Source organism: Protomyctophum bolini (genome assembly GCF_963924005.1).
Source record: "Protomyctophum bolini genome assembly, chromosome: 1".
Classification (NCBI taxonomy): Eukaryota; Metazoa; Chordata; class Actinopteri; order Myctophiformes; family Myctophidae; genus Protomyctophum; species Protomyctophum bolini.
The window spans coordinates 19,959,440-19,985,651 of record NC_137862.1 but is presented as its reverse complement, the minus strand read 5'-3'; the positions used below and the strand labels follow the sequence as shown (position 1 = coordinate 19,985,651).

At 43.2% G+C, this 26,212-nt stretch overlaps 1 protein-coding gene across 2 annotated transcripts; it reads right to left on the bottom strand.

The window, feature by feature from the left end:
• Positions 1–366: 366 nt before the first annotated feature.
• pla2r1 (phospholipase A2 receptor 1) lies at positions 367–26,152 on the bottom strand. Of its 2 annotated transcripts, XM_080766171.1 has the most exons (30): positions 25,899–26,152; positions 24,471–24,851; positions 24,085–24,258; positions 23,832–23,996; positions 23,345–23,458; positions 23,057–23,206; positions 22,247–22,435; positions 21,881–22,038; positions 21,431–21,541; positions 19,914–20,026; positions 19,505–19,674; positions 18,660–18,862; positions 17,972–18,117; positions 17,442–17,526; positions 15,740–15,875; positions 15,557–15,592; positions 15,232–15,392; positions 13,933–13,997; positions 13,504–13,604; positions 12,690–12,826; positions 10,815–10,932; positions 9,637–9,776; positions 9,214–9,361; positions 8,159–8,394; positions 4,907–5,084; positions 4,677–4,811; positions 3,334–3,459; positions 3,054–3,236; positions 2,138–2,170; positions 367–1,434 (listed from the first exon to the last, which is right to left on the bottom strand). In XM_080766171.1, the coding sequence occupies exons 1-30, from the start codon at positions 26,026–26,028 to the stop codon at positions 1,217–1,219; spliced, it is 4,440 nt and encodes a 1,479-aa protein (XP_080622297.1). In that variant the 5' UTR covers positions 26,029–26,152; the 3' UTR covers positions 367–1,216. The 2 variants fall into 2 exon arrangements, with proteins under 2 accessions (XP_080622297.1, XP_080622298.1); XM_080766172.1 differs by lacking the exon at positions 25,899–26,152 and having other exon boundaries at positions 23,843–23,996; positions 24,471–24,611.
• Between the last annotated feature and the right edge of the window lie 60 nt (positions 26,153–26,212).

Below are 26,212 nucleotides of genomic sequence, written 5' to 3'. Positions count from 1 at the left end.
GAAATTTGGTTAATTAATTTGGGCTATTTGGAAGCGTGACCCAGTCACCTCACCTCACACAACCCCTACTGCAATGTGTTGCAGCTGCTGCACCCCACCCATAGAAATGTCAACACAATTGTAAGAGCATCCTACTTTTACTTTGAAACAATTTGCTATTAATTAATATTGTACTAAAATGGTACCATGCATAATATTATCACAAGCACTAATGTGATAATACCAATTATATGAAGATAGGTTGAAAATGTGCTCCTTTTAACAAACTTAGTGAATTTTCTTTAAAACTCACTAAGAATAATAATAATAAAGAAATACTCAGATATCAATGATATCCCCTTAATATTTCCATTCAGTACAATATCATTAGTCTGTGTATTAAATATACAGCACTTTTATTTAAAAAACAAAAACAAATTGTAATTAAATAATTCTAAACAGGTAATACTGAAAAAGGACAATACAATGGCTGACATAAGAGTGATATTATCTCACATTAAAAGCTACAAGTCCTTCACACAATCAATAGTACCGGTATGTTTATCATCATCACCTTTTTTGTAAACAATGTGTCTCTTTTTATTGGTGTTTCTTGTAAATTGAGAATGAAATTGAAATGATGAAAAGGAGAAGATTATTGCTGACCTTCACAAATAGATCCAGATTCTGGAATACGTTTCATGTTCTTCCAACAATATACAACTTCTCAATGAATTAGCATGCAACTTGTAAACAATGGCCTGATAAACTTCAATAAAATAAAACATTTACAATCCTTCTCAAAGTTATAACAAATAGTTAACAATAACATACCATCTGTAAAGCATTTTTTCCATAGTTTTTATATTGATTAAAGCTTCTTTTGTCCCTGATTCTTTGTACCTTGGAAATGTCTTTTATCATAGTTAATACAGTCATTCCCTTGTTGTGGCTCTTAAATGGCAACAAATGTGTAATATAACTGTAAAGGCTTAATTAATTTGAAAAACTTTATATTCTGTATGCTCCATTAAGAAATTCTCTTTCAGCAGGTGAAAATGACATTTGGGAAAAATCAAGAAGAGACCATTGTTCTGAGGAATCATCATGGTGGCAGTGAAATTGTTTGTGAGAGACAAAGACATAGAGAGAGACAGACAGCGAAAGACAGACAGACAGACAGACAGACAGACAGACAGACAGACAAACATTCAAGAAAATATAGAAAGTTTGAGTACTACTCTCCCGAGTGTGTTTCCAGGTCTGTGATCAAGACGTTTCCATCGGACTCTAGAGTCAGTGAGTTGGTCTGTCTGTAGTAAGCACTACCAAGGGTAGGGAGTCTGTGAAAGCGTGAGGTGTTCCTCTTGTACACAAACCACATCACTACTGCCAGCATGCCAAACACAAGGATAGCCACCAGGACTGCAGCTGGGACAATGCCGTGATGTAAGCCTGGAATATATAGATGAATGACATGAAGTAGATTAGAGCCTATGTTATGTATGTTGTTTTTGTATTATCTTTAGTCAAATTCCTATGACCATAAGTGCTCCTCTGTAGGCCTATAATAGAGCACCGAAGTCTGACGTCAATATCGGTAGAGGGCGCTAAGTCCACAGGTTCATGTACTTTTTATTTACATTGTAATCCCCATAGGGGGATTTTAGATCACCTCATATAAGAACTGTGTTTGAAAAATAAACAAATCATCCCGGCCGTTTCACTCATATGGATATGAAGAATCAACTGACTGAGAAAGAAAACGCTAATGATACTGCTGCTGAATTAGTTACATTTTCGCTAGAAACAGACTGTATCAAATATTACTGACTGACTGACTGTCGTAAACGATACAGAGACACCTCCCTGACAATATCGCAGAGACAGTTTGTTTATTTTTGGACCACAGTTCTTATATGAGACGATTTTAAGATGACCCCATGTTATTCTCCATAGATAAAAACTTCCATGAACCAGGGGATGAGCGAGTGACGTCAGGACTTTGGCGCTCGATTGAAATACTATAAACACCTTGGCCATATATATATAGGTCACATATGAGTTGGTCGGCAACCATATTTCTAAGTACTACAGTATGTGTTCATTTCAAGTATTACTGCTAACTGCCAAAACAAAAATAAAAAACATTGTTTACCATTTAGTGGTTCCACTTCCACCTCAGTGATATCTGAAAAATAACCAACATTGGTCAAGAGACAGTTGTACAGTATACTGACACCACTTCATGATAACCTTCTTGCAAGATGTGTCCATCAACTTTTGTTTTGTTTTGCTTTTTACCCCTTTTTCTCCCCAATTTAGTTGTTAATTCCTCCACACACACATTTGTGTCACTGGCACAGTACGTGTCAGTGAGGAGCCGCCACAGAGAGCGCATAATTTATTTTTGCCCTGTGAAGCACTTTGAGCTACATTTATGTATGAAAGGTGCTATACAAATAAAGTTTATTATTATTATTATTATTATTATTATTATTATCATAGCCTCCGTCCTACTCCTCTCGCCCAACACTCCCTGCTGACAGCTGCTACCCCAGCGCGTACAGTAGGTGTACGTGCAGTGATAAATATTACCCTCCCTGCCCAGCTGCCCTCCCCAGAACACGGGCCAATGGCACTTATATAGACGCTCGACAAAGTCAGAGCACGGCAGTGGATTTGAACCCACAGCCTCCGCAGTGGTGTGCAGCCACCCAAGCACCTATGTCTATCAACTTCATCTCAAACACCCACATATACAGTACATTAAACATATATGCTATACAGTACATATTATACAAATGTGATGAGTAGATGTGGGCTCTGGATATAAAATGGTTTGGTAAAGCAAGCTAATTTGTTGGTTTGTATCATGAAGCATGTACCTGTGTTGGGGTGTGTTTTTGTGATTTGGCTTGCATTGGCGATCAGGCTAACAATACAGCGGCAGCCAGATTGGGAATATGAGTAATGCAAATTAACTGAATGTAGACTGGACACAACATGTTAAACTATACAAGATCAATGCTAGATAAATGAGGCACAAAATATTCATCCACAAATATGACTACCTGAATGTATTTCACAGATGAAGCCATGCCGCTCAGAGCACTGTTGCAGATGCCACACCCCATCAAGCAACCGCCTAGTTGCACAAATGCCGGGAGCCAGCATGCTGGGATCTGGTTCGTGGAAGTTCCAGAGGGAGTGTTCCGAATCCATAGGCGAGCCATCCAGCCATGCCATAGAGTCAGCTAGAATCAAATAAATAAAGCATACTGTACTGTACAACTCATCAAGTATGACAATCAGATAATCGTAGAGGGATTATTGGAGAACTACTATTCTCACTATCTGTGTTGAAATACATCCCGAGCCATATTCTCTGTTGGTGGTCATGATTGTGGTCCATAAGTTGGTCCATAAGGAAGTTATCCACTTCATAGCCCTCAATAGTCAGGAGATCAGATGAGTTGTCTGGAAGTGAAGAAAGTTTAGTTTGACTCTTTGTGTGATAACTGGAAAGAGGAAACAAAAATTAAGATCAAAGACAGTCTCCTGTTGTTGGATCATTGTCTCTGCCAGGCCGAGACTATGTTTTACATCCTGTCCGTCCATCCGCACCGTATCGACGTGAAACTGTGCACACTCCCTGGATGCCAGAGCAGAACCTCTCCCCCAGACTTTTTCATATGCCATCCTGATTGTGTAAGAGAGGCTTCCCAAATTTGAAGCAGTGGTCCGTTATGAACAAAATGCCTCATGAACGCAGTGTGTGCCATTGCCGTAAAACTTTGCATGCACATTCCCACTAGCCAGAGGAAGAAATGCCACCCTTTTAAAATTGGTCTATTCTAGCATCTTGTCAATTGCATCTTGGTTTCCTGTGTTTGTTGAGAGAGTATGTTTTGCACTCCGTCCGTCCGTCCATCCCTCCGTGAACAGCTAATCTCCGGCACCGTTAACCCGGTCGATGCCAAATTTAGCAGACACACTCCCTAGATGCCAACGATGAAACTCTGCCCCACATTTTCCAGAACGGCCTGTTATAGCGCCACCAGGAGGCCGAAAAAAACAACAACACATTTTTATATATTACTCGTCCTCAAATCATGAATGCAGCATGCAATTATAGCGCCACCAACAGGTACATTTTTGCAAAACACATTATTGGAATAAAATGCCATCATCCAATTGCCAATGGTGTAAGAAAAAATGGCACCCTTTTCACATTGGCCTATTATAGCACCACCAGGAGGCCACAACCTGACCTGGCCTGGTGGAGACCTGTGCCCCGATGGGCACTTTTTCTAGTTTATCTTGAGTTCCTGCATTTTTGGGTCCAAAAACACCATCCGTTTTAATGTTGGATTTAGTTTTTTGTTGTAATATGGATTAGTCAGACAAATAACAAATCTACACCACGAATCGACGAGTTTGAGCTTGAGCAAATACTAAAACTAAGGATGTTTTTTTTTTTGTTATACTATAATAACCTTGGTTCAGGGTAGCAGCAGTACAAAAAGTTTCAATTTACATAACAAAACTGAACATGCAAGTATCAAAATGCCTTCTCTTTTGAACATGTAGGGGGATTAAGCATTCAGGTTTGCAGCTGAAGAAAGTAATGAAGCTAATAGGCATTTAGACAAGACAGTGTAGAGAAAAACAATATTGAACTTTGAACACCCTACTTTTCTGTTTGCAGTAATTTCGGGCCTCTTCATAAGTGAGTCTCTGCACCAGAGGCTCAAAGTAATAGCAACCATCGCCAAATTCCACCCAAGTGGAGGGACACGCCACCTCAGAGGTGACAAACGCTTTACTTCCTGCAAGGCAAACCAAAGGAAAAGACGGTTATCTCCCATGACAATGTCATACTGTAATGTTTAAAAACACTGCATTGAGTTGTAGTAATACTGACTTGGCGGGGGTACATGACACAGGGCTCCTGGCAGTGGGGTATCACAGTCAGCTCTCCGCCAGCCCCCACTCACATCCATGTAAACACACTCATCTGTCACAAAGTCCTCGTCATCTGCCGCATCCCAGTGTGTATACACAGTGCTGCTGCTATCTGACCATTGGTAGTTAATGCCCTCCTGTAAGGACATGACATAACAGATCTCTTAGAGAGGCACTCCACACTTCAGGTGGCACTGGGTTAGTGACACTGTTGAAAGAAAACATGATGGTCAGTCATGGTCATCTCGATAGACTGGTCACTATGGCAGCAGTGCCCGTCACTTAATACATAGTCTCGCGTTGCCAGACTGTTGCCTCTCGCAATTTTCAAATGCTTCCGTCTGGAGCAACGGAAGCTCTATCATCTTTACAGTCTTTGTCTTTACAGTCGTGCAAATGTATCCTAATATTAATAGAAATCACCTAAGCATATAGCTTGTTGCTTAGCAGAAAAGGAAATACAAAAAATAAAATGTAAAGATATTTTAAAATATATATACGTGAATGGAAATGGCAGCTTCCTTACTCAGATTTTGGGAGTTGTAGTTCCATTCAGAGATTGTGGAATAGTTGTCTGGCTACGCGAGACTACTTAATACAGTACATGCAAAGGGAAGGCCCGGGAACAAGGGTTTGGCTAAATGAGAACAAGTCAAGCTGGAGGGTGAGGAAGCAAATGAATGTTGTCAAACAGCGATAGAGACTGAAAGACAGACGGAACGAGGGACAGATGCATGTAGAGAATCGATTCCCTCACTTGTTTTGTTCATTTGACTCTCATTCTATGGCAGCTCAGGGATACCCAAAATCTTGAGGTTCCTCTGGCTGGCGGCTGCCTGCTCGGAAAGCATATACTAGTGGACAGCATTCTGTAAGCTGACAGCCAGGAGAAAAGTCCAGGGGAAATGTGATGCAACTGTCACAGTCCATCGAAGTCAATCCCACTACTAAGTGACATGTCAAAAATATATTTAAAGGACATGTCTGGATATTTATTCACTGACATATAGACCTTTGTTATGTGTTTTCATGGATTGACATACCTAGTAGGGCATTTTGTTCTTCTTAACTACAAAAGACTTTTGGCTCCATCTTGTTGGCTCCATCTTTTATCCGCAAGTAATAAACACTTTCCTTGAATTATGCATTTAGGAGCTTCCACTATGCGTTAATGGTATCTTGCATCCATACAAACCACTATTCATTTTGCCGACTCCTATATTTGTGGTTGGAGGTGTGTCTGTAGGTGTGTTGATGCGCTTTCCCTATATTTGCTATCTTATGCACACAGTTTTAGGACAACGGAAAGTGCCTCTTCAAACCACCCGTAATGCGAATCCATTTGATAAAAGAATGGCTCCTGATTTGGAGCTGCCTCAACGCAGAACATTCACTGCAGCTCAGAGGTCTCGTGTCAATTCCTTGTGCTCATTGTGTTTAATTGTCTAGTCAATAAGTCAAAGAAGTTATTAGATTTGTGCCAAGGCGCATTGTGCACGATTCCCTCGTTCAGTTTCATCACCCCATTACGCAGCAAATATGTAATGGATTTAAATAATGTAAAATTCCCCATAATCAGTAACACGTGCTGATACTTGTGTCAACCAAATGAAAGGCAATTAAATGCTAGATGGGTGTCATTTCCAATGTGATTTCGCCATAGTTCAGTGCAAGTCTGTTTAATTATTCCGATTTCCCGACCCTCCGTTTTCACTTGATACCGTTTCATAGAGAGGCAGTTTACACTCACAATCTATATACCAAATGAAAGACCGACGTTTACAGATTACACTTTGAATTTTTTTAAATGATCCAGATTTGATCGAGCTGTGAGTAAATTAAATGACGTGTGTTTCTGTACGGTGGAGAGAGAAAAATAAATAAAAATAAACAACACAGGAGGGGGGAGGGGGAGCAGCACAACTTGGCTGTGTTGGTCACGGAGTGGATGGCAGATAGTCAGATACTGGACACACAAAACAACCCTCTGTATCCAATATAAATGTATTCTAAGGCAGCATGTTGCTCTTCCATAAGGCATGATCCAGGGCAAAATTAATTATGGATAATAGATCTCTTAACGGCAATGGCACCTGGCACACTGATTGGTTTAAGTTGCATAACGCCCAAAACACACCTATGCATAATGTAATGGATAGCGGAGGTGTTTTAAGGATTTAGGTGGTGGCACAAGATAGCATTTTTAACGGAGGAACGCCTCTTACACAATACTAAATCCCTAAATTAAGGGAAAAGGGTCCCTGCCTCAAGATGGAGCCCTTTGAGTCTGTACATTTCTCTCTTCATAATTCTTATCCCACGATTTTGCAAACCTTTTTTTTCACCCAGTGTCAATTATCTAATGTAATCCTGGGCACTACACTTCCTCTGCCAACATGGGGGGGCAGTGGACTGACCTCATGCTTCCTTCTATGCATGAGGAGTCCAAGCTGCTTCTTTTCACCTGACAGGGGGAGTTTCCCAGGCCGGACGTAGCGTGTGGAAGGAACACGTTATTCTGACCAGTTCCTTTCCCCTCCATCAGGTGCCCTGGGTGGCCAGGGGTAGGTAGTTTAGAGACCAGGATTACTGCATGTTTTTTGTGAGGGTACTACCTACCCTAGGGGACACGGGGAGAACATGAAAACTCCACACAGAAAGGCCCTTTCGCCAAGCCTGCCTCGGGTATGGGCACTGATGACGCGGAGGAGGGAACACGCCCCCAGCACCCACAGCGTCCCCAGCGGGAATCGAACACAGGACCTTCTAGCTGTGAGGCGACAGCACTACCGACTGTGCCACCGTGCCCCCTAAGTCTGTACATTTCTTTAAAAAACCCAAATAGTCCTTTGATGAAAAAAATAAGATAACATGTGACACAACAGACTGACTTCTTAGAATGAAACCTGTGCGACAGTGGAAGTTGCAATGTGGGGATGCGAGATTAAGGTACCCATACAACATGCATACAAAATACATGCACTGGCTGGGCAATGCATGCCCACTAATCAGTATCGAACATAAATTAATGCAGACATAACACACACACACGCACGCACGCACACACACACACGCACACACACACACACACACACACACACACACACACACACACACACAGCTCTAATTCCAAAGGTCACCTCGCAGACACAATACACACAATGCAGAGCTACGCAGAGTTACAGTACATATCGTGCAATGGGATACATACGTCTTGACTATACAGTCCAATCCAGTGGGGGACTGCCAGTCTATTGACAAGGACAGTAAGGAAGGCCTGGTGGTAAGGGTCTGTAATGCTCACTAGGTCAGAATCATTCTCTAGGCACACATGCAGCGCCTCGTACCAGCTCATGTTGCCTGGCACAACCTTATAGCTGCGGTTCTTATACTCAATGTGGTCAGGGAGAGGGTGGTGATAGGAGTGGGTGGGGGGTTTAGATGGGTCTGGGATAGAGAGAGAGAAAGAAACAGAGAAGAAGGAGGGAGGGATATAAGAAAAGGAGAGAAAGAGAGGTATGGTCAGAATGATTGTACAAGGACATTTATTTATTTTTAAAAGAAGAGGAGCAGCTGTCTTCTTCGGAGGCACAGTCCAACCATTAGTCTATCAGACGGCTTTTTTTGACGAGAGAGATACGCATGGGTTTTTAAGTCTCTCTTACGAACAACAGCATTTTCATTTGCAACTGAAGACAGAATCACACTTATATAATTGCTTGCAAAAAGGGTTAGGATAATTTGTGTCGAACAATACAATACTTGTCAGAGAGTATTGTGGCGAGGTATACAGTAGTACCTGCACGTGACATCATCATCATACCCGGACGTTTTGCGAGAACGTCTTGCAAAAAGTACTTTCTGGCATTGACAGCCCATACATCCAAACAGAAAAGTTCTATCTGATTGCATTAAACAACGTTAAACTCACTTTGCCACTCGCTTTATGCATGCCCTCGATACATTAGCCATTAGTATCACTCATGAATAAAAGCATACAGTGAACACTCAGAATTTCACTTAATTATTAAAATAATCCCAGGCAGAGAGAATAAATTCCATAAAATATATGGAATATATAGATTCTAAATAAAAAAATAACAAGATACTTAGACGGTTTAACGACAGTCAATGGGAAGATAGACCATCAAGAGGAACAGGCAGCAGACCAATGAGCACATCGTCATATAGAGACAGAGAAAGAGGCGATGACAGAGCAATCACACAATGGAAAGGAAGAGACAGAGAGGCGGAAGGGAATCTTACCCTGGGGTTTCTGACACACAAAGCCATACCCACTCTCTGAACACTTCTCATCGTACCACTTCCCGGTCAGGTGGAAGTTGTGATTGTTGGACAGAACAGTACAGAGAGGATCATCACTAGCCAGCGGCCCGTGGAGCCACTCGTCATCCTGTCCGTTCACGCACGCACGCGTGCACGCACGCACGCGTGCACGCACACACACACACACACACACACACACACACACACACACACACACACACACACACACACACACACACACACACACACACACACACACACACACACACACACAAGCGGGTGTGAAAATGATGATGCTGATAGATACTGACAATTTTGATACTAACACATCTACCCAACACAACTATGTTTAACTAACTCTAGAGTTGTAAGTTGGTGAGTTAGGCTGACGAAAGAGCTTACAGTAAGAGAGCTCTTAGGCTCTATGGGGGACCAGTTGGTGTAGCTGACTGGCTTCCCATTGGCCCATTTCATGGTGTCCTCATCCCGCAGACCAATCCACACACCGACAGAGCTGCCCTGAAGCAGCATGGTGACAAAAGCTGGAGAAAAAATGCATGATAAATACCCTGAATTATATACAGCACTACAGCTATCGATATGTTGATTGAAAACATAGCCCATTTACACAGTAAAATCCTCAGTCCCAATTTATTGTAAGTTAATTTAATGAGTTAATTTAGTTAATTTGTGTACACCCTCGTGGCCCTATCTTACACACGGCAGAAAATGGTGAAAAGCGTAGCTAAACCCCCATGGCAAGATCAGTCAAATTGTTGGCACATTGCTATCTAGAGGGAGTAAGAAAAGTCAGAATGCAAATGTGCTTTAACCCTCTAAGACCCAGCGTTGCTTTATAGCAACAACTTTTTTTTCTTTTTTCTGTTCTTTTTTCACCTAAACGTCATCAGTGATGTTCATTGCAATGCCATTTTAATGCCATTGGTCATGATATTTGCATATAAATACCCCCCACAGAGGCTGAAATTTACATTTTTCATTAAACATATTTTTTAGTCCTAGTCCTAGTAGTACAACGTAGTAGTAAGGTTGAAATCTATTTTTTTAAACCAGTGGTTCCCAAACTTTTTCATGTCAAGGACCCCCAAATTGACACTAATTAGCCAGCGGACCCTCATTTGAAAAGATATGCCAGGGACCCCCATAAGAGAAGATGTTTACAGCTCTAGCAGTGATAGTAGCTATTCTAAGTGGCCAAAGAGCATTGACCGGCGTGGTCAATGCTCTTTGGCCACTTAGAATAGCCAAATGGCATTTATCACGCCTCCAGGTCTTTAGTTTACTCAAGTTAGGGAATAAGACCTGGTACTTGAGACACGCAAAATACAGCCCAGAAGAGTGTACAAATTGAACCAAATGGACCCTTTGGGAACCACTGCTTTAGACCAGCTTTGATAAGCACACAGTACTGCTTGCAATCACAATCAAATTCAACACATCACTCATATTCAACATAGACTAGTAGATGACAATGTTGAGAGACTCAACGAGAGTTTACAAAACGTATTTCCTCCAGGAAATGAGCTGGAAGATGGATGATTGTATTATAGTGTCATTACCTTGTTCGAGTTCATCCTCAATGGCCACTAGTGAACCTTGGAAGGAGGAGCAGATGGACTGGGCATCTCTCCAACTCTTCCCCTCCTTAGGACTGTCAGGGAGGTGCAGCATGAGACACTGGACATTACACGCACGCACGCACGCACGCACGCACGCACGCACGCACGCACGCACGCACGCACGCACGCACACACACACACACACACACACACACACACACAATACAATCAGGGCTAAATTTAATATATACTTATCATGGACATACATTTTATTTAGCCATAGCCCTGTAATCACGCGCACGCACACACACACACACACACACACACACACACACACACACACACACACACACACACACATGAGTGAGTGCATTACTTGTTGAGGAATACTCAACTGCCTGAACTAGTGGCAATAACATGCAGCTGAGCTCCTGCACCAGAGCTACCGAGCATTAGGTAACGTTTCCTTTGTAATCAATACAAGGTACTACAATGCCGCCTTTGCATTGCGTTGCATTGTGTTCAAATGGCTCCAACCTACAAAATTCGCCTCAGTCACATCTAGTGCATTCAAATAATATATAATTGTATTATTGTTTGTTGGGCTACAAATGGTAAATGGTAAATGCCAATGGTGCATTTATATAGCGCATTCATCCAAGGCAAGACAAGAGATGGTGCATTACATTCACCCATTCACACACCGATGCCAGAGGAAACCATGCAAGGCAATTAGGGTTCAGTGTCTTGCTCAAGGACACTTCGACACTAACTCTGCGGGAGCCCGGTTCTAACTGGGAACCTTGCAGTTTCCATCCAGGCAGCCGGTTCCCTGAGCCACTGCCTCCCCACGTACAATATTGTACAATGACTATTTTTCTAGTGTAGTCCAAAATTACGAGCAGTTGTCCCACATTTGGAATTAGTCCTAATAGAGTTTGTAGCCTATGTGCAAATCCATTCCATTTAGACTAGTTAGATTAACACTAGGCAATGGGTCCATTTGGTTCCAATTAAACTAGTTAAATGAACACAGTCTACTATTATAATGTAATACATACCATAACGACTATAGCACTTGCCTTGTGAACAAATTAACTGTAGGTACATATGCATAAATCCACGAATATTGACCCTTCTAATCTGCTGCTCGCCGAAAAGCGCACTGAACATTGCTTGTGGAGCAGGTCCAATATCAAATTGACGGCAGCAAAGCTCAACAAGCTTTGAGCTTTGCTGCATGTCACTCCCCATCTCCCTCTCCCCATTTCCTGTCAGCTTATTGTACACTATGAAATAAAAAGATCTTGATTCTTAAAAACAATAACAACAACAAAGCCTCGCTTCTTCTATTGGACTTGAAACGAGGGTGATGACGAACAGCTCCTGGGATTTCGGAAAAAGCCCAATGGGAAACTCAACGCAAAAGCGACTGGTTTCAGGGCCTGCATGGCCAGATTGAAATGACCTTCAAAAGAACACTGTCCGGCCCAGACGGTTAGCTCAACCGTCTGGGCACCTAGGCTGCCAAGCCAGCCTGACGGCGTGCCGCGGGTTCGACTTCCGATCCCGACGGCCTTTGCCGCGTGTCTTCCCCCATCTCTCTCCCCATTTCCTGTCAGTCTACTTTCAACCTATCAATAAAGGCAGAAAAAGCCAAAAACAATATCTTAAATAAAATTAAAATTAAATAATGCTGTCCTTGGTCCTGGTGCTGTCCGTGGTGCTGAAACGGTCAGTATCACTAATTAATTAATAAATGTATGTACTGCTTTGGTTTAATTGACATGATACAATAAAAGTATTCGAGGCTGGGTTATTTATCCGACAGCCCTAGTGTGCATAGTGTGTGTATGCATAATTGCATATGTGAACCTTGTGTCCAAAGTACAGCCATCTGTCCGGACATCCTCCAATGTAGTGTGGTTCTCGGGGCGTCTCCACCACAGAGATGGTCCTCCTCTTGCACACATATCCATGAAGTTCACTACACTCACCCATGGACCACTTCCCTGCAGAAGAACAGACCAGAGACACGATGCTCAACATCCACGTAAAGTAATCCTGAGTGTTCATTTCAACACTAATCTTCAAGCTCACAAACCGTCGTAAATGCAACTCTTTGTGAGCTTGTATAGCTGCAATTTTCACAGAATGTTCGCCACCAGAATAACAGTAGAAAAACTAGGATTCGGATGTGGCAATTTTTTGTATTGCCTATTCTACTGTTGGTCCTGCACCTGCCGCCCAGCAGATGTGCCAGTTCTATTTTGGGAGCACAAGGTCTTCAGAAGAAGACTTTGTGTCAAAACGTTAATTATATAAAGCCTTGACTGGGAGCTTTTTACTAAATCAGTGTGCAGAGTGCAGACTTTTACTCTCCACAATCCTAGCTGATAGTCATGTTTAGTTTGTTTACTAATGTCTGTCATATGATGTAGGATACTTGGTTAAATTGAAAATATGAGTTTCATACTAGAACACCTTAATATAGATGGCATATTTCTTGCACTGGAATTATTGACAAGCTGCCCTGCCAATATGGTGCAGACATCAACGTACGCATATTATGCCTACTGCCTAGGATTGCACACTTTAAGTCATCCATTGTACAAATGGATGAATAGGCTGACAATTTTACTGTGTACAATACAATGATGCTAATGTGAATTTTTGTGTTCATATTTACCTGATACCGAGGACATGGCAACACATAAATTATGCTTCACATGTCCACCATAGCGCTCCTCTGCCCAGCTCTGAAAGTCCAGCTCTGTCTTATCGCTCCAGCTGCCAATAACACACACACACACACACACACACACACACACACACACACACACACACACACACAGACAGACAGACAGACAGACAGACAGACAGACAGACAGACAGACAGACAGACAGACAGACAGACAGACAGACAGACAGACAGACAGACAGACAGACAGACAGACAGACAGACAGACAGACAGACAGACAGACAGACAGACACACACACACACACACACACACACACACACACACACACACACTTTAATCAAGTGTCATGATGTACATACCATACCTCCCTTATTTAAGTGATAGGGCAACAGGAAACATGATCCAAGACACACACCTGACCTCTTCTCTTGGCAGGTCAATGGACAGTCCAATCCACCAGTTTGTTGGGCCCGTGGAAAGCTGGAGAGAATAACAGGAGAAATAAAGTAAACTTGATCACAAATTACCCCCTTCAAGTGCAGTGGGCTGTAAGATGGGCTTTTCAGGGCCTCTCGTGCCTGGAGAGGCCTTTCAGGTACACTTATCGGCTTGTGACTCTCCTCCTTCATGATCTGTTTCATTCTGGCCTAAGGGCTCCATTTTCATCGCCGCTGTTACCCGCGATGCGGCCCGCAAGTCAGCCGCTGCCCGGAAATTACGAGCATAGGAGCTTGCTCTGTCCCTTAATGGTATTTTGGTCCAGCGTCACCCGCTATCTATTATGGCGACACCGGTATTTACGCCTAGAGGCGCTCACTGTGTGGCGACTGGAGAGTAGGGACTTTCATCTCGATAAACTTGTAAACATTTTGCGCTGCTGTCTGTTATATCAGTGCGCTCAGCGCTGTGCCTCCATGCCCAAAAGTGTGCGTATAGAGAGAGAGAGAGAGAGAGAGAGAGAGAGAGAGAGAGAGAGAGAGAGAGAGAGAGAGAGAGAGAGAGAGCGGGGGGGTTCCAGTCCCAGACGGCACGTTATGAGTATAATTTCACTGTGTAGGCTAGTTTATGAATGGAACACATTGATAAAGGTCCCCCCTGCTGCATTTCCAATTGCTGCGGATGACAGTGTGAAGGCAAACCGCAGCAAATTAAATATGCAAGAATCCAAACTTCTCCGCCCATTCGCATCGAATCTACCGAAGTATTAGGTGGGAATGTCACCTTAGACAACAGTAACTACTCCAGGCCAAATAAAAAGCCACAAAACAGTGAGAGAACAAAACAATCTAGTTACTATGATGAGAAGAAGAAAATAACTACTGGGGGAAATTATCTACCATGAAAGAGGCAAAAATTTATTTCTTTGGGGGTTTTTTTCACTCTAAAAGAACTAAACACACAATGGTGCTTGTTTGTTGTGTGTAGTCATTCACTTAATATGAGCCTGGAATGACATATTTCAGACTATTGAAACTTTGTTGTTGCAACATTGAAGACAGTTTCAGGTCATTGCTACTCTTGTTGCAATATCACAGGCAGTTTCAGGGTGTGGTGCAATCTACTTGATAGATGCTATTTTCAGTTTTTTGGGAAATAAATCTATTTTTTCCCCCCAAGAAACTGAAAAGGGATGTTTACATGCAGCCTATATGGGTCACGGCCCTATTTGGGAAACAACAATCTATAATAATATGAGCAATATAGATATACAGACCCTTGCCAAGCGCTCTTTGACAAAATGCAACTCTTCTCTGGAGTGAATAGACAGCAGGTGGGCTCCCATCATCTGACAAGCAAGGGAGACAGCATTCCAGCCAAAGAGCTGCTTGGCTATCAAGTATTCTGCCCCACGGTAAAACACCCAGGGCTCGCTTTCTGGAGGAGAAAAAAAAGAGAATGAAATACCACACAACTAATAACTAAACAACTTTTCAATTAGCAAATTTAAAAATGTAATTAAAACAAAAAAATTTTTTTATAAGGTTTCTCTTTGTCTGTTTGTGGAAAGCAATTCAGAAAAATTAAAACATTTAACTTACGCTCTGTGTACCAATACGGCTTTATCAGTTCATCACCTAAAAGATAAAGACAAATGATTCTAATGATGAACAACATGTGTTTGTTATCGTTTTAGTAAAAAGGTCTGAAGAGTGGTGGAATTACAGACTCTCTACACTATAGAATTAGAGTTGTCCAGTGTGAGAGCCCAGTGGCCACAGTACCTTTGGGAATGATGCAGATCCACTCATGCTTGGTGTCACAGGGCTGAGGCTGAAGGGCATTTGTCAGGTCACTGTACACTGCACAATTCCGCCTTTCATCCTCATCATTCTTATCCTCTATGAAGGTCGACACTACCTGCACAAATGAACACACACACACACACACACACACACACACACACACACACACACATTTCTTTATTTGCATTCACATTTTACAAGAAATGTCTTGAACACGAACTATAGTGGATGTGCAAACTTGAAAAAACTCTGCTTCAGGATACAGATCACGGGTACAGAAAGCATCGCCTTCTCCATATATGGCGACTGCCAATTATTGCAGACACTGAACAGAATTTTGCCTTAGCTCTCGGCTTGGGCATGCCTGCAATCTGCAGGCCCCTCACGACTGATTTATGGACATTACAGAGGCTTCCAAATATGAACACAAGTAGTTTACATTTGTAGCCAAGCTGTATAATAGCATCCTTAAGACACTGGTACTTAAGCACCTTGGTAAGGAATGCCTCTTCCAGACTGTGGTCAAATGTACATGCCACTTCCAAAATGTCCTCATCAACAACAATATCTGGTGTATTAGCTGTGACATCTGAAAAGGCATCATTTTTGTGCATGAACATGGCAGTTGAAACTAAACACGTGAGTGCTTATACATTTTGGCAGATGATGAAACATATGAACTTATGTCCTTAGCTAATAGGTCAACAATTCTGTCGTGCCTAGCAATGTACATTCCCTTATATATACATAGCAGCCATTAAGAATATGTGACAGTGTTTCCGTAACTGGAGTGTGCAGACAATGAGGAGGAAACGTGTTAGGAGAGATTGAGTCTGGTTGGAAGGACCTGTAATCTGGCTTTGACTGTAAAGGTGACTATATTATCCTCATCAACTGCATAATTCTTGAATATTGTATGAGATACGGTGTGGTCTGCATCGGGAAGGCAAGCTAGCTTCCCCTGTAGTTTTAAACAAGTCCAGTGTTGTTGTTGTTTTTACTGTTGTAACATTATAAGGTACCTCCGTGCATTGACTGGTGATATATGGTGTTCCGTATCAATTACAGTACTCCTTACTGAGATCAAACAGTTGGTAATAATGTCCTCAGAAACTGCTACAGATTCAGAGTCAGGTCGAACCCAGCACAGAGATACTCCAGTTCTCACACAGAGGTCATTGAGGTCAGGCCAATCTGACGACACCCCAAACCCAGTAGCATGTGAGTCCATTTTAAGGTTGGGCTTTCTTCTAAACCCCAAGAAACTTGGCTCGCCCTCTGCTGCCAGTGGCACTTTACGCCGTTTCATATCTAGAAACAGAGAAGATCTAGAAAGTTCCCTGACAGTCGTGTCATCAGGTTCAGCCTAGCTGTAAACTCATATGTTATGTACTCAACCTGTTCTTTCCATTCCCCTGCGATATTAAATCTATGCCCTAGGTAGTTGTATGACTCATGTAGGTCATACAGACATATGGGCTGTGAGTTGATGGTGAACTCAGGGTTTTTGTCAGCCTTAGACTTATACCAGCGGTTGCTGGTATAAGTCACGAGAAAGCAAAGCACGAGAAAGCGAAGGTATATGGGTTAATGTGTTTGCACAAAAGAACAGACTGGATCGATGTTGTCATTAAGTGTTCAAATGTCTTTGTCTTTAGAGAGTTATGATCAGAATACTTACAGGTGTGCCATCGGACCATTCCCAAGCCCCAGCCTGCTCGGGGGCTCTCTTATTTAGTCCCACCCAGAACCAGCGGCCCTCTGTTCTACAGAGGAAATAAGTAGATGGATCACAAGACAATCCAACCGAGAGCACAACTTATGTCGGAAGCAAATTACAACAAGTTGTTCCTGAAGCTACTGACAACGATGATATGATATTGACATACAACAAACCCACAACCTATTTACAGTTAGTCCAGTGGTTCTCAATGTGGAGGGATCCAGAAGAAAAGTAGCATACAAATTATTTAACAACTTTAACCCTATTTTATTCTTAGGCTATTCAAAGATAAACAACCTACAACAAGTCACACTGTGAGCATAGACATGCTATTTTCAAAAAAAAAAAAAAAGAAACATCATGAAAGATTTAAAAACATCATGTAAATTGGGGTTTGAGGCAAAATACACATTATTTTGGGAAAATGTTTGAGAACCACTGCTGTAGTCACACCAGACAGCTAACGAGGCTCGATTAGCAGTACCAACCCTTCGAACATGGTGCCGAGGAGCCTCTTCACAAACACCTGCTCCTTGTAGTGGTGGAAACTGGCCAACTGGGCTCCCAGGGCCTGGCAGAAGAAGTCAGCCTCCACCCAGGAGCGCTTCATCAGAACTTTTTCATCATGGAACACCTACAAGAGTGTCAACGCAAGCTGTCAACATGACGCCTTAATATTTCAACTCCCAATTTCAATATTTCATTCTTTTTATGTTTTGTGTCATTTTTCAGAACCACTTATACCGTATATACTGTTGATTTTCCTTCTAGCCTCTTCATCAAAAATAGCCCAATGTGTGCCTATTCGGTGCAACAGCTGACAAAATACTATATAACTATATAATGTTCCATTTAATAATTAAGTTCCATGATTACATAATTATGATACACAAAATCACAAATGTATATTATTTTCATTTAACTGTGCAGCTCCTGTTATATAATATAGTTTCCATTTATTGTGCCAGTTACCAGCTTTTAATTCTGGAAACACTAATACAAGCAGCACGTTGCATTGCAAAAACCAAAGACCTTTGAAGATTTTCACCAATAATGACATGCCCAAAATAGCATACTGCATATAGCGATGTCGCCAAAAAAGTCAAATAATGGCCAATATATGTGCCAAACTGATATATCAGTCTGGCTCTAATGTCAGAGACAATCAGACATGACCTTGTAACAGTGGATCAGTCCCGATGCGGTCTCCCAGCCAGGAGGACAGGGGACATCAAATCGGCGCTCCGGCCGCTGGACACCCTGGTAGCTGCTGATGTTCTGCTTACAAACTGATAAGGCCTTGTGGGTCTGGCAGTCTTTCACCTCCCAGTGGCCCAATGCCAGGCCACCGGTCATAGCAACGCATCCACCAGCACTGACTGGGTGATGCAGAGTGGAGAGATGAAAAGCCCAGGGACACAGAGAGCGAGAGTAAAAAAGGTTAAAGGTGACGTGACAAGACAGAATTGAGGAAGAGGTTCAGATATTATATAACAAGACTACCTTGCATACAGCAACAGGTAAATCTCCAACCTTCCCTTTCTTTGGGCCAGTGGTTCCCAAACATTTTCATGTCAAGGACCCCCAAGATGTCTATTAGACTGCGCCACAGTGGACCACCATTTTCAAAAGATTGTATGCTAGAGAGTAGAGACCCCACAGGAGAAGCTTTTTGTTGTTGTTTTAGTTCAGAAACCGACAACTGTCTCTATACCGACACCGTTGGGAGATAACAGAGGAGAAAAATTGAAGAAATTCCATAAATTAGAAAAAATAATGTTTAAGAAGTAGTGCAAATAGTTTGGTTTGGAAACTTGTTTGGTTTCATTAGTTTGGGTCCCGGGCAAACGTCTAATTTCTCTTTTGGGTCTCTGTCTAAAATGTTTGGGAGACACTGCTATACATTCTCTCACTGGGCTAACTTCTAGCCCATGACATTCTAGTTAAATTAAATTATTATGATTCCCTTGAACGTCCTCAAGGACCCTTGGCGGTCTTTGAGAACCATTGTTTTAGACTACCTGGCTGGTGCTTGTTCCAGTTGGTGTAGGTGACAGGTGGAGATGAGCCATTGGACGCTAGCCAGCTGTATTCCCCCACCCTTTCCCGGTCCTGGAAGGCAATCCAGTAATTCAGACTAGAGTTGGCCCCGCGCTCATTCAACAGACTGTTAACAAATGCCTGCTCAAACCTGCCGGTGAGAGGAGAGGACATGAGATGGGTTGGAGTGAGCTGGACAGGAATCGATCATATAAGAGAACAGGTTAACATGTTACCGCTAATTCCTAATGGCTTCCCATGCTTAAAATAGCACACCTACAAGCTCATAACGTGACGCATATGTGCTGTTTTCAGCATGCGACACCGCCATATGACAAAAAGCATGAATCAGGCTTAATCTCCACTGTGTCAATAGGTCAATTATCCCACCTGTTTTCCAGCGTGAGGAGAGGAGCCATGCAGTAATATCCCTCCACGGCGTCACTGAAGCTCTGCTCGTGACTGGTCACCATGTAGCAGGAGAGACCGTGGCGCTTCCAGCCCTGCGACACATTGGAAGACATTCCAGGCTGTGTTTGTGCAACAAAGATAGATAAACACTACGCAGTAAGATCCTCAGTGGTCATTTAACTCCCCAGTTCCATTTGTACACTCTCTGGAGTTAAATGAACACTCTGGATTGTAGAGTGTATTGTACTCACTCTTGGGAAGGACTTCATGCACACATGCCTGCATGTGTGTGTGCGTGTGTGTGCGACTGTGCATGCATGTGTGATTGTGTGTGTGCACGTGCGCGAGTTTGTGTTGGGAGGGTGGTGGGCACTTAATGGTAATGGCATGTTTTCACAAGTGGTGTCCATTTTGTCCATGTTTTACACACCCCACCCCCACCTCAACATACACACACTTGGGGGCCTGAGGCCACGGAAGTGCTCAGTTGCTCACATGAAGACGGAATGCTCTCTATTTAACACTAAAAAAGATTCTGTGTGCTGGCTAATCAGTTTGGTCATTTGTCAATCACGAGATCTTACAACACTGAATAGCCAACCGTACACTACAGAACACGTAGGACCTATTATCTAAAGTGTTACACTATCTCTGCTCCTTCTTCTTTGAAGCATGGTTGGTTATATGACATTTGTTTACACAGTTCTTTGCATAGTTATTGAACTCCATCTCTGCTGTACTTGTCAAAGACTTTTGAACATTATTCACAATCACAAATCCTCCAAACCCCAGGGGGTCATATGCTCCAGAGAATTATCAAGCAGCCCTGACTGAGTCAAGCGTTCTTGTAAACAGACTCGTGGAGCGACATGAATGCCAGACAATACGTCAGCAGAGCGGTGAATCAGCTCTGGAGGGATAAGAGCCAAACACGCCCCAGGACTTGAACCCTCCCTGACACATCCTCCACTGTTGCATGATGGGACGGTGATTTAGAGTTAAGACCTATTCTGATCACTCAGGCCGATTCATGTCCCGCTTATGACACTAAAGTAAAAACAAAATCTACATGTGAATACAATATCTGGTTGTGTTAAAAAATATGGCTGAAGTCTTCAAGTCTATTAATAATGTACAAAAATGTGCTGTAAATGTTACAGGTGTAAAAGTGAGTGAGAGTGTGTGCGTAAACTCTACAAGGACCACCTAAAGACCCTCCTGAAGTGCTATCCAACCCTCTGCACTGGAAGACCTGGCTGCTGATCGCCACACCTGACGCAACCCCCCTCAATACTTGCTTGGAGCAACGTCATAATCAAAATCGATGGACAGCCATAAGCAAGTGTGTGTGTGTGTGTGTGTGTGTGTGTGTGTGTGTGTGTGTGTGTGTGTGTGTGTGTGTGTGTGTGTGTGTGTGTGCGACTGTTCGTGCATGTGTGTGTCAGAGAGACAGTTGAAGAGGGACATAGAGTGAATGGATGTATTTATATGCCTACCTCAGGACAACCCTCATCCAATGAGCCAGTGTGAGGAAGAGGCTTCCGGCTTTCTCTCCTACATACAGCAGGCAGTTTGTCATCACACGATGTTAATAGCCAGTTACCACCCTACGAACAATCATACATGTTAATTTCAGAGGCACAATATGTGATGAAGAACTCCCAAGGTCGAAACATGTTGGCAGTAGCCTTTTACAGTAAGTACATAAAGGCTCTTTTTTACTCCTGAGAGCCCGGATCGTCTGTTGTTTTTGCAAATGTGCATAAAGGTTAGCCCATAACCTGGTTAATCCCATATTAATCTGTTAATCTGTTAATGTATATTCTCTATAGTCTTATATTGGGTCTTGTTTTTAAATGTCTACACATTTTTTTTAAAGACCAACATGGGATTCACAAAAGCTTCAAGGCTTTTAAGATCGTGTACCATGGACGTTGCGTTCATACCTTGCTTTCTGCTTTGGCACAAAGTGGGATATCGGCGGAGTCGTAAGGAGGGTGGTATTGATGCCACAGTGTGAGAGTAACAGCAGATGTATCAGACCAGGATACAGCGTATCCCTGCTTCCTCAGACCGATCCATACCGCTGGACTCTCACCAGAGACTACAGTGAATGGATAAGTGCATATGCACGCACGCACGGTCGCACGCACGCACGCACGCACGCACGCACGCACGCATGCACACACACACACACACACACACACACACACACACACACACACACACATCTATACGTAAGTAAAGTAAAATTGTCATCCCAGTTTAAAGACAGTAGAATTTGATGTAGTCTATACAACAATGTGCCTTACAGTTAGCCAAGATACTGAGCAGCAGTTCCACCTCAGAAAGTGAGTGGAGGCTGGTCAGATTGGCCCCTTGAGAGCCACAAGCTTGGGACGAATCTTCCCAGTTCCTCGCTTCTGCCAGCAGCTGGTAGCAGAAACCATTATGTGGAAGCCAGCCCTCCGCACACATGGTAGGGTAATATTGCCAGTTGTCTAGAAGAGAAGAGAAGAGAAGAGAAGAGAAGAGAAGAGAAGAGAAGAGAAGAGAAGAGAAGAGAAGAGAAGAGAAGAGAAGAGAAGAGAAGAGAAGAGAAGAGAAGAGAAGAGAAGAGAAGAGAAGAGAAGAGAAGAGAAGAGAAGAGAAGAGAAGAAAATCACAAAACAACAAACCAGATAGAGCAAAGCATACTGTATACAACAGACATGTAACAGACATATTTTCCCATCATGTGTCTGTGTTGGAGTCAACAGTCCGGCCCTGTGTGGGCAAAGGTCAGAAGTTCACTCACCAGGAGCAGTACAGCTGTTGAGGTCTAGATGTACAGTGGCTAAAAAGGTTTTTCCTCAGACTCTAAATGGATATTCACACTTCAAACTTCTGAATAAAAAAAGGCTTTACTTGGTTCAAGTGTTCATACTTTGTTTCTTTGTGGGGCACATTTCCAAGCAGGAATGTGCATACCAAGATAACCACTCCTCTTTGTATGAAAGTATGGATTTCCTTCACCTCAGTCGAAATCACGTCAACCAAACGAAACCAAAGTCAGAGACTGCAATGTGTGTATGCATGTGCATGTGTGCATGTGATGCATGTGTTTGCATCTCCAGGCTCACCCAGGGGCTCAGCTCTCCTGGTGTCATTGGGTGTCTTCTTGCAGATGTACGGCAAAGCAGACTCGCAGGAGAGGCTCTGCCAGTGGCCTTCAGACGCAGAGTTGTATACTCCACACTGTCTGTTGTCCTGCAGAGGGCTAGCAGAGAGCCCTAACAAGGGGACAACAGCACAGTGGCCTCATGTTCGAGAGCAACGTTTTGATTCCAGCTGTTTGAAATCTGAAATCTGGATAAACTAAAATTAAATCATGCTTATCCCTTTGCCCAGAGCAGACCGAGACACAGTACCTGCAGTGAAGTTGACCATGACTAGAGGTGCTCCATCAGACCAGTGCCATCCCCCACCATCCTTCAGGTGATTCATTCCTATCCACACCATGACCCCGACGTCAGCCAGGCGATCTAACAGATGGCAGACAGTGTACGGTGCGAGTTTGAGTCAGTGGTGAAAAGTCTGAGAGTGGTCCCTTATATCTAAAGTCTGAGAGTGGTCCCTCATATCTAATCGCAGGGAGCAGGAAGTCTGGTAATGATTAAGCTTTTTATTTTATTTCCTTAAAAAGGAAAGTAGTGAGAGAGCGAAAGAGTCACATACTGTAGAGGGAGATGAAAAAGAGAAAGAGGAGGGACATTATCTCATTAATCGGTGGTACCGTATATACGTTTATGTGTATTGTACGTGCATTGCATGAGATTTACACAGTAAAAGTTTTAATTTAACTGTTGGTAATTTAACCGTTGCTTGCTTGTGTTCTGGTAGTTATGTGATGCCTACCTCTGATGTACCTGTGCTCTGCCAGGCTGGTGATGCTGAGCAGGTTGCCACCCTGGGCTTGGCACGATGACAACGCTTGACCCCAGGTAAGAATGGTATACAAGTTGAACTGGTAACAGGCATGCAACTCCTGGTTCGTGGTCCAGAACGTCTCGCAGTTGGAATCTAGAGGGCCAGCCAGGTGTTAAAAGGACAGGGTGACGGTAGAATGATGTCCATATTCACCATGCGTGTGTCTGTCTGCACGCTGTACCTTGAATCGGACAGAAGCCCCATCGTTCGGCTTCGTCATAGCGGGTGGTGGTGGCGCACCAGTGCCGGTGGTCTTCGCGTCCCTCCGTTGTGCATTCAGAGTACCACTTGTTGTTGTATTTAAAAGGCAGGGCGCAGGGCATGCCCTGGCCGTTCCCAGACAAAGTGTGGATGTCTGTACGGACACAGCCAAGCAATGTTAAAAATTAATACAATTCACACTAGCGACAATAGACTAAGCGCTGAAACGGCCATTTTGCTGCTCTGTCATACCCCCCACGACCCCCCTCCCCCCCAAAATGACAAAAGAGCAAAAAGTGTGACTATTAAGCGTAGTCACACTTTTTGCTCTTTTCTTCAGGATACTTTAACCTCAGATCCACCTACCCTCATATGGGTGCGAACAGGGCCCCTCCCCAGGAGTGCCGTACCGCCTCCACTGGTGGTACGAGTTCCTCTTCACCACCACTAGACGGCCGGCCACAGCCAGCTTCATCTGGGACGCCCCATACAAACTATTCCCACTGCAGCGCCACCACAATGTGCGGAGGGACATGTCGCACTCGAACGTGCCCAGTGGCTGAGTGGCGTCGGTGGCATTGAAGCCCAGGCACATGCTGGTGCCCAGGTTGAAGAGACGGTGCCGGGAGACCCACTTCCACAGCATGCGGCGCGTGGGTCGCTCGCAGTTCTCCAGCACCAGGTTGGAGCGGTCCACGGCAACGCAGCGCTTCAGCTGCGAGCTCTCCAGGATGAAGAGACCCTTTCCTGGATATGGATGGAGGGGTTAAAGATTAAATGAAAAGATAATTTATGCAAAAGTCAAGCTGGATAAATCAATGGGGGTGATATGTAGCCTCGCATAGCCAGCCTTCATCTGCCTTTGCAATGCATATTGCCCCTATCGCTACACTACGCAAGGCTAGGTGATGTGTAGATAGAGTGTTAGCGGAGGGCATGGATAAACAATGTCTGGGTAGGATATGAAAGGCCCTTTTTTAAACCACAGTTTCAGGTCACCATATCACCTAGATATATCACATATCAGTGATATCACATGCCTTTCAGAACAGCAGACAGAAAGATATGGATGGCCCTTGTGTTCAATACCTCTATGCTAAAATGGAGTAATAATCTGAACAGATGAAACCCTGGGGGTGCTTTCTGCTTTGTGTTCTAGGGTGAAAAGGGGCAATGGTGCAACTGGATATGCTATCAAAACAAAGGACACAGCCTATATAAATAAACCGCCATACAACTTATTGAACAAAACCGTCAAAAAGGTCCTAACGGCTTCCGTTATGTAACCCATGCATGCCCAAGGGAAGATGAGGATGTATAGCCTATAGTCACGCCTTCAGTAATACATTAATTGATATTGTCTGATTTAAGTTGAAACCGACATGGAAATGGACTATTCCCAATAGAATATAACGTGGTGTGGTTGCATTTTAGAGTGCGTTTCTTTATCATGTAGGCTATGATGGATCATCTCTAAATTAGAAGTTAATCTAGTTTGTTTAAAGGCAATAACAAGTGTCAATGATACTGAAAAGAATTGCGAAACAGTAGCCTATATGGCAGTTAACGTTATAGCAACTTCAGCTCCTAAAAGTTCATGAATTCTTCTTGTTCACAAGGGAAAATGCAGTGGGGGAAACTGCCGTTTTATTACCACGGATTATTTTTTAAACTGAGATTTGTGTCGTGTCTATACACTCAGTTCAGTTTGCAATATGTGCCCACCACGTTTTTAGTAAAAATAGAAATCACAAAAACAGAAATGCAGTTTACAGTACGGGCCGACTGACTTACTGTAGAATTCCGAGAGCTGGTTCTTCTCCAGAACATCATCATCCTCGTCATTAGCAGAGACCAACAACACGGCACAAATAGTTGCAACAACTGAGACACATTCGATGCAACGAGGCAATTGTATTCTCATTTCGACGACAAGATGCAAGTTTTGAGTGCAAATGTCCGTACATACCGAGATCCTCAGAGGAGCTTTCGGGTTGTTTTTCTCATAGAAACTTTCCGCAAGTTTAGAGGCAATCGCAACGTCACTGGTGGCTGGGCAACAGTGTAGGCTACTCTGAACTCTGAAGCTCTGCGGGTTATAAATTCCT